This window comes from Branchiostoma floridae, unplaced genomic scaffold (genome assembly GCF_000003815.2).
Source record: "Branchiostoma floridae strain S238N-H82 unplaced genomic scaffold, Bfl_VNyyK Sc7u5tJ_1550, whole genome shotgun sequence".
Classification (NCBI taxonomy): Eukaryota; Metazoa; Chordata; class Leptocardii; order Amphioxiformes; family Branchiostomatidae; genus Branchiostoma; species Branchiostoma floridae.
Genome location: NW_023365750.1, coordinates 199,531 through 212,820, shown reverse-complemented (window position 1 = coordinate 212,820; position 13,290 = coordinate 199,531). Strand labels below are relative to the sequence as shown.

The 13,290-nt window shown below is 39.3% G+C and overlaps 1 protein-coding gene across 1 annotated transcript; it reads right to left on the bottom strand.

Moving 5' to 3' along the window:
* Positions 1 to 3,281: 3,281 nt before the first annotated feature.
* LOC118408052 (polycystic kidney disease protein 1-like 2) lies at positions 3,282 to 9,106 on the bottom strand. The gene is made up of 7 exons (XM_035808671.1): positions 9,014 to 9,106; positions 8,259 to 8,477; positions 7,545 to 7,835; positions 6,930 to 7,089; positions 6,436 to 6,540; positions 5,359 to 5,546; positions 3,282 to 3,814 (listed from the first exon to the last, which is right to left on the bottom strand). The coding sequence occupies exons 1-7, from the start codon at positions 9,083 to 9,085 to the stop codon at positions 3,578 to 3,580; spliced, it is 1,272 nt and encodes a 423-aa protein (XP_035664564.1). The 5' UTR covers positions 9,086 to 9,106; the 3' UTR covers positions 3,282 to 3,577.
* Between the last annotated feature and the right edge of the window lie 4,184 nt (positions 9,107 to 13,290).

Below are 13,290 nucleotides of genomic sequence, written 5' to 3'. Positions count from 1 at the left end.
GGTGCATAATTGGATGATTAACAGTCAGATGATTAGTGAAGCAAGATGTCTTGATTGTCTTGAAGTTCGATTTAAGATCCTATAAGGGTGTTTTAAGTAACGCCTTTGTAGGCAATTGGGAGTTACAGGTCAAGGAACTGGCTATTTGACATCAACAAAGATGAGGGGTTTATAAAAAGAAAATATTTACAAGCAATGCACGAAACATTTATGAATGCCGCAGGAAAACACGTGGAAAACCTTTGTCAGAAGGGAAGTTGAGAGGGCTTGTAAACATATAAAAATGGAACAGATAGTGCCAGTGTTTGCAGACACTATGGTTGCGGAATACACAGCGACCGACTGTTCTTAATAAGACTGTCTATTACGCATTAGAGTTTAGATAAAGAATGTAACAGCTGTTCTCAAAAGCGATAGGGTTTACACAACCAAAGCCGTATTCATAAAGTTATATACAATTAAAGGTGGACACGGTTGTGTTTAGTACAGTCGACTAAAAGTTAGTAAACACATTTGTACTTACCCAGGCTAAAATTAGCCACCATGAGTACGCCAACTATCCCCAGGGCAAACTTCATTGTAAAGTTGTTCAAGAGAACACCATTAAGATCTTTTTTGTAAAAAATACTCTCACAACGTAAAAGATGTCCAACTGGAAAGGTAGGCCGTATCTCCAGACGTAAAATCACGCAAGATCAAAGTCTTCTTCAGGTGTAGTGAACAGACAAATCCGCATGTGAACGCGCGCCGTTTCCTTGTGTAACCTTTAAATACCTGGCTGAATGATGTGCTTAAATCTGAAGGTCGTTGGGTCACATAACTTCGTACTGAATCGGCATACGCCCCGAGCATCTTCAGGGTCATCTGACTATTTAAATTGTTTGTGTTTATATGTTTCATATTTTCAAATTTATTCTGACGTCCTCACACCAGCAATAGCAATGTCAAAATGCAGTCATTTGGGACGGACGTCAATTCAACACGCATGCATCTCTTGGGGAAAACTAAAACATTTTACAGGACTTCCGACAACATCACTCGGAGACAAAGTTCAAAGGTGAACGCACTTTGTTTACATTGAACATTTATTCATTTTTTTTTGTTTTCTGTACAACAGTGAAATTACTGTTCAAATGTTTTTAAAGTTAAAAAATTTTCACTGATTTACTGATCCGATAAAAGACATGTGAAGCTCGTATGTGTGTTTGTGTGCAGGGGGGAGGGGGGGCGTAAGTTGCGTTTGAACAAACACACATACATATCAATTACACACACACGCACAAAATCAGACACACATATACACGCATAAAAGCTCACACACACACACATACAAACAAGTTACACCGATATATTTATGAGAAGGTGTATACGTAGGTATTTGGTGTGTGTGTGTGTATTTTGCATGTAGGTGTGTGTGTGCGTGTGTGTGTGTGTGTTTGTATGTATGGATGTGTATGTCTGTATGTATGAGTATCAGATTTTCGGCACGACGCATTCATTGCTTAGATAGTGAGTGCGTTTGGTCACCTTCCACAATTGTTTCTGTATGCCTACCGCAACCATCAATCCATCACAATTTTCAATGTGTTGATCTTGTTCCCATGTGGGTCAAATATAGAGCTGTCATCCAATATATATCTTTAACTCGGCCTCATGAGAATATCCCGCAGGCGCCGTGTTCAACAAACATGAATACAGGTCATCACCTGGTACGTGATTCATTTTGTTTCCAGTCTAAGACACAACAACAAAGTAACAGCCTTTCTACCCTTTACCGTACAAAGATTTTTTTTTATCTTTTAAAAAATCAACTAGCAACATGTTGTTCTGATGTTAAATATATAATATGCATGGTTTGAATCGTAAAATTAGACCCCAGTGATAGACTATGAACACGTCTTGTTTCACAAGTCACATGACCGCTGACAATACCTTTAGGCAGTCAATGCAACCGTTCAAAACTTCTCTTTGGCGGCGACCGCAGACGACAGAGCTATTGTACAGAGCTGTCAACGAATCTTACACGCTTTGTGTGTTTAAGAGTACAGTGACGTGCAGCATAATTATCGTCTAGTTGAGCGGGGGCCTTACATTCAAGGGTGCCTAAGCATCTGAAGGTTACAATTTGCTGTTTGCACAAACCAGTACGTGAAATCTTATGAGACACGGAACCTTTTCATGCAAAACGGCCCACCACTGCCTAGATCACGTGACAAAGTTACGCGGCTTATTCAAAATGGCGGCGCCGAGCTGCAGCGACGGGAAAATATGGTGTGGCGTGCCGAAATGGGACAAGAGATTAGGGACCAAACGTACCAAAAACCTTTACAAAATGATTAACATGCGTGAGGAGGTGAGTGTTGTGCGTTCAACTCCGTATGAAAAAATGCAACTACTATATATATTGACTTCATATACACGCTTTTATTACCCAACTTATGTGCCCATAGATATGCAAACAGACTGAAAAAGTACTACAAAAGTTGACTGACAATGATCAAACTGAATATATCAAAGGAAGATTTGTTGGATAATTATGTGCGCTTGATTAGATACGTTATTGATTACGCAGAAACTCAAAACTTACCCTATCAATCTATTAATAGTAAATGCATGTGTAAGCAAATGACTTTGTCCTTGTCTTTATCCATGCCATGCAATGCATCAGCAGTAATATTATCAATTAAGGCTGGATGTCTGAAGCCTTTCCTCCCAACAAAGATATCTGCCAGGGATGTCCTTTATCGGCACTCATTTTTATCTTAGCAGTAGATGATATAAATGTGGATATTAGGAATGCACATTGGTGTGTATGTTAAGATACTATCACAAATATTGAAATATTCACCACTTGTATTTTCCTCAAAACTATTCTCTCAAAAGAATTAACGATGCTATAACAAATGCCCCTTACGTCTCTAGTTACTGTACTATCCATTGTTATGAAAATATATATTGACTGTAAATCATAAGTTTTTTTATTTGTAACCATTAGTCAATGGCAATCATGAAAACCATGTATATATAACAATTGTATATATTGTAGACGTAAAGATCTGAAAGGATGAAGACATGGATTAACCATGTGCATTACCTCTGATCGTAGAAACACTAGTCTTAACTTCCTTTGCTTGAAAATTGTATCATTATCATTACCATGTGATAGGGGACACATGTACTTTTTATCACTAGAATCTACATGTGCAATAGTTTTACATTGTAGAGATACTAGTCATAACTTTCTTGTACTTGACAAATGTAACTCTTATATTAAAAGAAGTATGATTGTCATTTCGTGTGTGTTTGATAGAGAGTGGGATAGATAGAGAGAGCAAAAAAAAAGAGGGAGAAATACGTTAATCTGTTTTTTGTCTAAAATAGGCATGATTTCGTCATGTATTATGGATAATATACATTTGTACGCACAATAGCTGCTTATACGTAAAATCTATTGATGTAGATTAACACAATACATAATGATATAAACGTTGACCATTCTTCCTAAGGCTACTATATGTTATCATCCTGAAGCGATAGGGTAACATTACTGTCTGTTGACACCATTGTCTTTTAGCATCTACGTAAAAAAATTATGCGAGATAGTGAAGGCGCTTCTATCTCTAGTGGAGTTCAGGGGTTGGGGTACTGTACGCTGGTGTCTTTGTAGACTCTGGTACACCGCTGGCCTCAGCTCCTGGTAATGGCCGCTAGGTTGGACCGGAGGCGGAGGCACGGGCAAGGGTTCCATGGGATAGGAGTAGTAGACGTCACTTCCGGTGCCGGATCGCTGAGACGCCTCCCTGTCTTGTGTGCGCTACAGCAATGGGAAGAGTAAAGATTTTGAGTCTTAGTTGTCCTGCATTAGCTGGATTTAGAAGGTCTTATAATAGATTTGTTTATCTGACGTTTTTATGTTAAACTGTTCACGGCGGTCGGTTGCTAGGGTATTCTTTCCCGTTGCTGTGCGCGTTCGATAGAATATCGGGTTACTGGAGGCCTACTTTTGACTACCCGTAAAATATTTGAAAATAAACAAAATGTTTTGACAAGGAAAATGTTTTCGAAATTAGATTAAATTAGCAATTTTACATACATTGAATGTTGTCGTTTGAATTTAGATAGCTGTTTTGTTTCGAGGTTACTTAAAAAGACGATCATTTTCTGTTTTCAGGAAGGCCTTTAATTTGACCAAACTCTTGATAAGATAGGCCTCATGTATCATCGAAAATTCTCGTTTTTTTATATTTTTCGTCATCTATGAGGAAAATAAAACATTCTGTTTTTGGGATTTTTTAATTTTTGATTCTAAGCAAAGTTACAGTCGAAAATATGCGTAAAAATGGCATTTTTCGCACTTAATTTACCGATAATTCAAAATCGAAGGCATTTTCTAAAAATCCCAAAAACAGAAATCTCGGGAAAATCATGGCGGTCATTTTGAGCCGTCAACGAGATAATTTGGACTCTTCTTGGTCGCGATCTTAAACGAAGTTTGCACGCATGTCCTGCCGCACGGATAGCGGGAGGGTGTAATTGATACCGGTGTAAACAACACTTACAATATTCAAGGTCACTAACACAAACGTCAGTAGCTTCGTTAAATATCACAGGTCCCAAACAAAGTGATAGCATGGATGTACTGTCCAGAAAATTGTTTATATTAGTGAAAAACTATCTTTTTTGGCTGATTCAAGGTAGTTTGGCAAAAAAGGCCAGAGAGCAGTGTTTACCGGCAACGACCGCAGATGACCCCAAATAGAACACGGGTTCGGTTCGAATTACGTCAGATGGAATATCGTGGAACAAGGTTCCAATTCGGCTAGACATGGGAGGTTTTGAGCCCATATTTGACCACCGTGGTTATTCTGACAGAACTATCAGCTGTTACCTTTAAAGCCCACTCCAATTTTCCAGTAATGTTGCAATTAAAAAAAAAAACATAAGACAAGTATGAAGTTCAATTTCAAATATCACATTGTCTAGAATATAAAGTAAAGCAAGTAATAAGAAGAGAATTTCGCATATATTTACCACAATAATTAAAGATCAGATTTTGGATATATTCTACATGTACTTTACCTATGTCATGTTCTTTTTTCTTTGCGACGGTAGTGTAGCGTATCCTGATTACAATACTGTTATCCAAAGATTATATTACATACACACATCATGCCAATTAATGATGAAAACAATAATTAATTAAATTGCTATCTACAGCTGGATATGCGGCTGCAGTAGTCTTTAATAGTAATGTTTTTCAGGTAGACAGCATTAATCATTTAATTTATTCATGATAATTTTCTTTTTACTTAAGACAGAAAACGTCCTGAAACATTGCTATGTCAAAAATCAGCTGACCTTGGTAACCAGCTTGAAGAAGATGATGACCAGAATGATCTTGACCGGTTGGAGGAGGATGAAGTCAGTCAGGAAGGAGATGAGGAAGGCGAAGAGCCAGGCTTGAGACTTGGCCCTGCCGTAATCATTACCGTACAGGACAGTAAAGGCACCGGATACTATAACTATGGCAGGAACCAGGAACCAGGCTGTAGGGGAAATATGTTAGATATGTTACATATAACTATATGATCCAGGTCTGAGACCTGCTGTAATCATTACCGTACAGGATAGTAAAGGCACCGGATACTATAACTATGGCAGGAACCAGGAACCAGGCTGTAGGGAAATATGTTAGATATGTTACATATAACTATATGATCCAGGTCTGAGACCTGCTGTAATCATTACCGTACAGGACAGTAAAGGCACCGGATACTGTAACTATGGCAGCAACCAGGAACCAGGCTGTAGGGAAATATGTTAGATATGTTACATGTAACTACATGAGCCAGGTCTGATACCTACCGTAATCATTACCGTACAGGACAGTAAAGACGCCAAATATTATAACTCTTTTCTTCCCATGTAGTGGGTACACACCCTTTAAACCTGAGATACTAATTGATAATTGATAAACTATTCTTCATTGAGTGACACTTTGAAGACATGTACACGTACCTTCAAATGTTCGACGTCTTCAAAGTACATATTGTTCACGGAGTGACCTAGTCTCGAGGGAGTATGAGACTAGATCCAAAACTTGAGTAGAAACTCCGTTAATTCCGTGAACAAGATGTATTGTGAAGACATATTAAGAAAATTGGAAGTACGTGTTAATGATCCCTTCAAACAGTCACTGATGGAAGACAATTCTATTATTTTGCATTCAGGCGTGATCAATGAAACTCTCCAACCGCAACACCAACTTTTGACCTGTGCCAAACCAGCCATCCTATTAAAGCTTTAAGTCTCCAGTTATACTCTCTCACATTCCTTCAGTTTGTAATATTGATTTGAGTAAGCAGCACACAAGAAGAACAAACGCACAGACCGAAACCGCCCCCCCCCTGAATTAAAATTGCCGGTAGCTCTCACCTACGATAACGCTCCACCAGGACAATGGGCGATACGGTTTCTCACTCACGGCAACCTTCGCGCCATGTTTCTCTATGCCGTGTCTGTCCTCGGATTTCTTCAGGGCTGAAACGCATGAGACGAAAAGTGCAGTATGTTTGTAACTGTTATTTGCAATGACATGATTCCATAGTGGCCCTAACACTGAGATAAAGTAAGTAGTTCAAAAAGGACTTTAAACTGGTGCAGTATGTATCGTGCTCTCCGTCCATCGCATTCGCTGCAGATTAGAATTAATGCAATATGAAAATTTACGGAAACTAATCAGGTGATAAAGAATCAGCTACTTGCCACCCAATGAAAAACAGTGGCAGTACATATGGCCTGAGTACAAAATACGTCTGTAATGGAAGCTTGCATGATTTGTTCAATCTTATCCATTGAGTATGCGGTGCGTTTCTTTCTGCTACAAAGAGTCAAAGTGGTGAAAGGGAAGTGTCTAGTATGAAGCATACCTCCTTCTTTTTTAAACTTTTCTAAGTTTTCCTTGCCCTTCCGGTTGAGCCCATTTGCTGACGATGACGTGTCGTGACGTGGCCCGGCGTAACGGAAAAGCACCACGACGATGACGTTGATTGGTAAGGCGATCAGGGAACTCTCCAGGCCGATGATGAACTGAAATATTCGAAAAATAAAGACATGTTAGGAACTCTTATTGATCATCATATTTTGCAAGATAAAACTGAAAATGTTAAGACTAAATCTCGTTTAAACATCAGATATCTACTAATATAATGCCAATATTATCAGAATCTCCGTTCTGTCAAGAGGCATACATGCAAGCATCAGGCGATGTGTGCAGATTTGTCTAAGAAAGCACTAAATTTGAGACACTTCAGGTCATTTGTTTTCAGTAAAGAGGCTCGAAAATATATTTTTGCCTGAAAGTGGCCCCAAATACCATATCACCACACGTATAGATATGCCATCACATCTATATTTGTTTAAAATACATTCAACCAAGTATGTGTAAGATTTGGCACATTGAGACAATTTCGCACAGTATTCTTGCTGCTATGTATTAGCCTATGTCGTTGGACTATTTGGAAAGAAACCTATTCAGACCTTACCGTGTCCCAGCTGAACAGTTGTTCTAACTGGACCCTCCCTCCGGTAACCCTGGGTACGAAGTTCCTGTCTCCCCGGTAGAACATGATGTTGACTAACATGAAGGACATGAGGAGGGACAGACAACAGGATATCCTCTGCACACGGGTGAAGTGGTTGGATGGGGGGTTCACAGCAGATATCCACAGGTGTTCTGATAAAAAACTTCTTCCCGTTGTAGACTGGGGTACATTCTTGTATACACTATGTTGTTGGACCCTGTTCTCTCTCTTACGCTGACGTCTGTATTCACGCTGTAACATTACAACAGGTATATCAACACAATGACAAATTATTTCATTACAAGTAACGATTCAGTAGCCTCATTACATCTCGCTTATAACGGCCCGCCCAACATACAATTGTCCTCTTAGCTAGATAGGGGCAAGTTACAAGCCTGGGCAGCAGAGTTTGCGTTACGCAGACTAGAAATTCGGGTTAACATGACCATTTTCGTGCTAATGTCCATTTTAGACTATTATCGGAAATGATACTGTATTATTTGCATAGTAGACAGTTTGGAATTCAAATTGCCAAAATATCGGAATCAAACATCAATAGTTCCCTTCAAGATTTAAATTTCGCGCATCTGTAACATATATTTTTTTCAATTTAACAACGTCATGTCTCTTGCCATTGGATGACCAATTTACGGAAAGAAACGGATATATTCAAACCTTTCGTTTATCATCAACATCCAAGCTTCTCCCAATGAAGACAGCCAAGATGTACAAGGCCATGACGACGCACACGGTCACCAGGGCTATCAGACTTCTGTCCAGGTCAAAGGTGAAGGAACTGCCCAAGTCCAGCGGGTTGGGCGCAACAAAACCAGCAAAGGCTGTCAGGTGGTCACAGATACAGTGGAGCTGCTCGTCTGTCGTCTGGGGACCAACCTTGAAAAAATGAGAAAAAAAAGTGATTTAAAGATAAATGAATACGGAAATGATTTTGGGTCACAAACTACCATCTATGGTAGGAATTAAGATTTTGTAATAGCTTCAAAATTACTTAATTAAAACACATGTAAATGCAGATATACATATATCTATATGTTGAAATGTAACTTTAACTCCCATAATTCCACCAGGTACCATAATCCTACCACATGATAAATCTTGCTATATTTTGAACACCAAAATATCTGATGTGTATATACCTCAGAATTGCTGATGCCGCATTCGTAAATCTCTTCAACTTTTTCTAAATCTATGCTCTTGTTCTCATATGGCGGTAGCATGGCACCCCATGGAACTATTAGAGTTTATGTGTGCTACGGCTTGTAGCTGTGATAGTGTAAACCAGAATTAACCAGATTTCGAAAGTTTCAAAATTTATATAACAGATATTGCGAAGACGTTTCGTCTAACAGAATAAGTTGATAGAATGATAGAATTAGTACATATGGATACAAAATACAACTATAACTCACCTCACATCCCCTGTCGGTCCAAAGACTTGACGACTCGTCGAAGAAGAGACATTTGGAGGCTGTGATTCTCATGGTGTAGCGAACACTGGAGTCTGACGTTTGTCCTTTCTCATCAGTGGTTGGAACCCTCTGGAGGCCTACGTGCAGATAGACAAACCTTCTGTTTTATCTATTTCATCTTGGCCACTTCAACTTTTAAAGCCTGATTTCCAAGGGGGCCCACCATACATGTAAACAGGGCAGGACTTGTTACATTTAGTTTAAGGAAGGTAGGACGACAGTGGACACAAAACGTTCAAAGTTTAAAAGATAAGAGCTTCAATGGTAAAAAAAGAGTTAAAAATTTTGAAGTTTACAAAAGACAGGTTAATATATTGTAGAATGTGACAAAATTGGCCTATAGTTTACATATATCGATGATACAATTAAACTATTTATTCATAACGGCAAGAGTCTCATGGAATGTTCTTTCTATTGATACATTAAAGATGTATTTGATGACAGATGCCATTCAACCGTAAAATGCCAAGGCTGAACCTAATTAAGCAATGCATTCAGAATGACAGAAGCTGGTTGTCATATTTTTTCGTGCTAAAATGACATATAAAGCTTGACGGATTGGGAGAAGAATTTGTGTATAAAAATCTATATGTAATCAATATGTGTGCTTACCTATTGTCCAAACTTCTCGTTCACTTCCGGTGTTTAAAGCTTCCTGGTTCACGAACCACGTGTGCGGCTGTGTGGAGACTCCATTACCTGTTAGGGTTGCATTGTGACTGTAGTCAACAGGTGAGACAACCGCACCACGTTTCAGGTAAGCCCTTAACGTGACGTTTACGTCAGGGACGACGCGGATGTAGAAAGCAACACCTGGTTCTGTTGTGTTGAAATTGTGTATCTGTTAACCAAAAAAGAACAGAAAATGGTGGTTTTAGAAAGAGGATCGAGAAATGCATAACCACACAACAACGTTTACAATCCTCTGTTTCGCATGTTACGTTGGCTTGTCAAACTAAACGTCGCCCTATAAGTAGAAATGAATTGCTTTCAAGATTGTTTAGAATATCGTAGCAAATTTTGAATCTCTCGAAATCACAACATAATGACGAAAGCTCAGAAACACATTTTTATGCAAAGAAGAGATAGGTAGCTAATTGAACTTTACCCAATGTAATCTGCTGGTAAGTGATCATCTGTAACATCGAAGCGAGAACGCATTTATACATATCATTAAAACTGGACCTACCGCTATTTGCCTGCTGTCAGATGACGTTGCATTGCCGTTTACAATTATTGGTTTCTCAGGAGATATTGGGTTGATATACTCGATACGTTCATCCTCCTTTAGGTTACTGACAAGCACTTTCTGCCTTTCGCCGAGAACAGAAAGTCCCAGAATCGTGGTCTTGACATCCTCGGCATTATTTCCATATTCAAAAGGGTTTCGTGGTGCAAAGTAAGTCTGAAAGATAAAACACACAACAATGCAACACATGAATTACAGCAATTGCCAGAATTTTAGAAATACATAATGTTTTTCTTAGTAAACGTAACTATCAATTTTTTCTCTACAGTAAGTTTTGAATACAGTTCTGAGCCTGTATGATTGGTTAAAAAGTTCTACCTCGACTTCGTGTGGCCAAGGAGCTTGGTATGGCAAAGTTAAGCTCGCGCGTAGCTTGCAGAGATATCGCGAGAATCGGGATATTAATTAATGTTACATGTGTAAAATTCCACTTTGAGAATATAGTGGAAGGTCCTGATGAGCTACTGATTTCTTGTATCTTATCATATAATAACAAGTATCCAAACATACACACCTGAGATCTGACAGTTCCGTTGAAACAAAGCTTCGAGGTAATGTTCTCTGGGATTTCAAAGTACGCCTTCGTTTTTTCCTGGGTCTGTATTACCCGCGCCCCGAGTCCGTCACAGCTGGACCTCGCCAGGGACATCAGGAACTCCTTAGCCTGGACCAGAGTCGGCTTCTCGTCTCGGTTCTTTCGCGAGATCATTGTGAAAGACAACTCGTCGATAGTTTCGAAAACGGTGGTGACTGCCTGCTCGTTCTGATGTAAATATGTAAATAATAAATAATAAAAGATATAACACAAAGCAGCATTGAATAACATCTTCATTACATCGATACTATTGATATTGTGATTTGTGTTGGCTATTTACATTCAAAATTGGCAGGTTACTATCTTGGAAAAGATTTTAATGTCACCTTTTGAAAGTCTGTAGTCTTGTTTGTCAGTTTTGCCTCGGACCTCCCTCTGTCCACGCTTTGACTGGAAGCGTCCAGAATGTTTATGGCACCTGGAATAGGAAATATACTGCGTATACTTATACAACCAATTACTGTCATAATTTTGATTGCTTAATAAAGAACACGTTTACTACTTCTATCACATGTGTCGAGGAAGATGCAAATTTTTATACAGGGCATCTTCGCCGTTCTCTAGTATTGTCTATCTTTTTTACAGCAGCACAATTCTGTATTACCTGTGAACAGGTGAGCCGCTACGCCTTCCAGCTCCTCCGTTCTAACCTCTGATGCCTCAGTCGTCAATACTTCTCCTAACGTCTTTAAAGTGTCAGCCGCTCTTACCTAACGGGCACACAGGTGTTAGCCAATTATTGGGGGGGGGGGGCGCTTTAGTTAGTGACTATATGGTATAAAAACGTTTGATATGTCTGCGTTTCTCATTTGGTTTCATTTTTGTCACCAGGAAGACTGAATGGACTACTTGCTACTAGTATACATTTTATTTCTTAATGGCTTCGCGCTAAGGAAAGGGAATACCATTCTGAAGCAACCACCGTGACTTCAGTCCAGTTTTTGTCAAGAAATGGACAGCCCGCTGCTTTGTAGTGTCACTTTATAAATCATCATCTTATTAAAATTAGCATTTTTTTTTTAAACCGAAGAGCACAAATCTTGCTCTATGATCTATGCTACACATAAAATCAACTAACCTGAGATTCATCCGACAGTTCTTCAGGCGTGTTAGTCACGTGTGCTAGCGTGCCTGACACCTGTTTCACCTGCTGCACGTCCTGCACCTGCACCTGCTCCAGAATTTGCACCATCCGATCACGCGCCTAAAAGGATTAAAACGGTAAACAATCTGTTTTACATTGGATAACATCATAATTAAAGACGCAATAACATAGTTTTGTCGTTGCTATTTCTTTTTTCAGGCATGTTCGCAGTTTTCATGTAGGTAGACCTTCGGTAGATCTTTGATGTAAAAAAACCAAAAGTGCGGTTTGATTTGATACACGGATGGAATGATTATTCATTGTAGGACTACTAAGCAGTCTATCAGATAAAGACCATCAGGACGCAATGTATTGAACCTTTCTACATTCGCACTACACTGGCGAAGGTGGTTTTTAGTGTTTAAATCTATTTCGTCTCCTTGCGTTTGTATACGTCGCTTTTGTATTGTCGACGTCGGTTCCAACGGCGACGTTTAGCACAGACGCCACGCTGGCGATTGATGACGTAGTCTGTTGTAGGTTGTCGACGTCCACGTCATCTAGAACGGCTTCCACAAGCTCTTCAATATTTTCTGGTGGTCTTACCTAAATGATAGTAAAATATTCAGTAAAGCTGTAAATGATAAAATAAATATGAACTAAACTGTGATGCATTAAATATTTGTATACAATATCGGTATAATGAACCACATCAGTCAAACTTAATCACGTTCAGAATTCTGTGTTTTATCACTTTCCTCAGCAGACACGCTAATAATTTAGCAAATATGCGCAAAACATCTACACTGTGTGTTACCCCGATTTCCATCAACATTTAGACTTTTTTGTCCTCCTCCAGTCATAGAACGGACAAAATACACTCGACAAACTAAAATAGTTGGATACCAAGATACTATCTATCGCATATAAAATTGCACTCTCACATTCGCTGTGGCTCTTGTGACGCTAAAAGCACCTAGTGCATCGGTCACACGGATGAAGATCTCCAGCTCATAGTTCTCGTCTGGGTCGCCTGTAGGCAGTTTGATTGGAGGGGTGCTAGAGGCCTGGTTCATGAGAAATCGTAATTATGTCCATGACGGTTAGACATCAATGTACGCCAAATAGTTGTTACGTAATCAAGTGGATGAGGTACTGGAAACGGTTAGACGCCTCAGACGGCAGTGTCACTAAATAAAGAAACATCTGATCGTTTCCCAAACCATAGCCAATTGCTTGAGTACCTGCTATTTCGCAAATCGTAATCACATTTAACCCTCAAACACCCA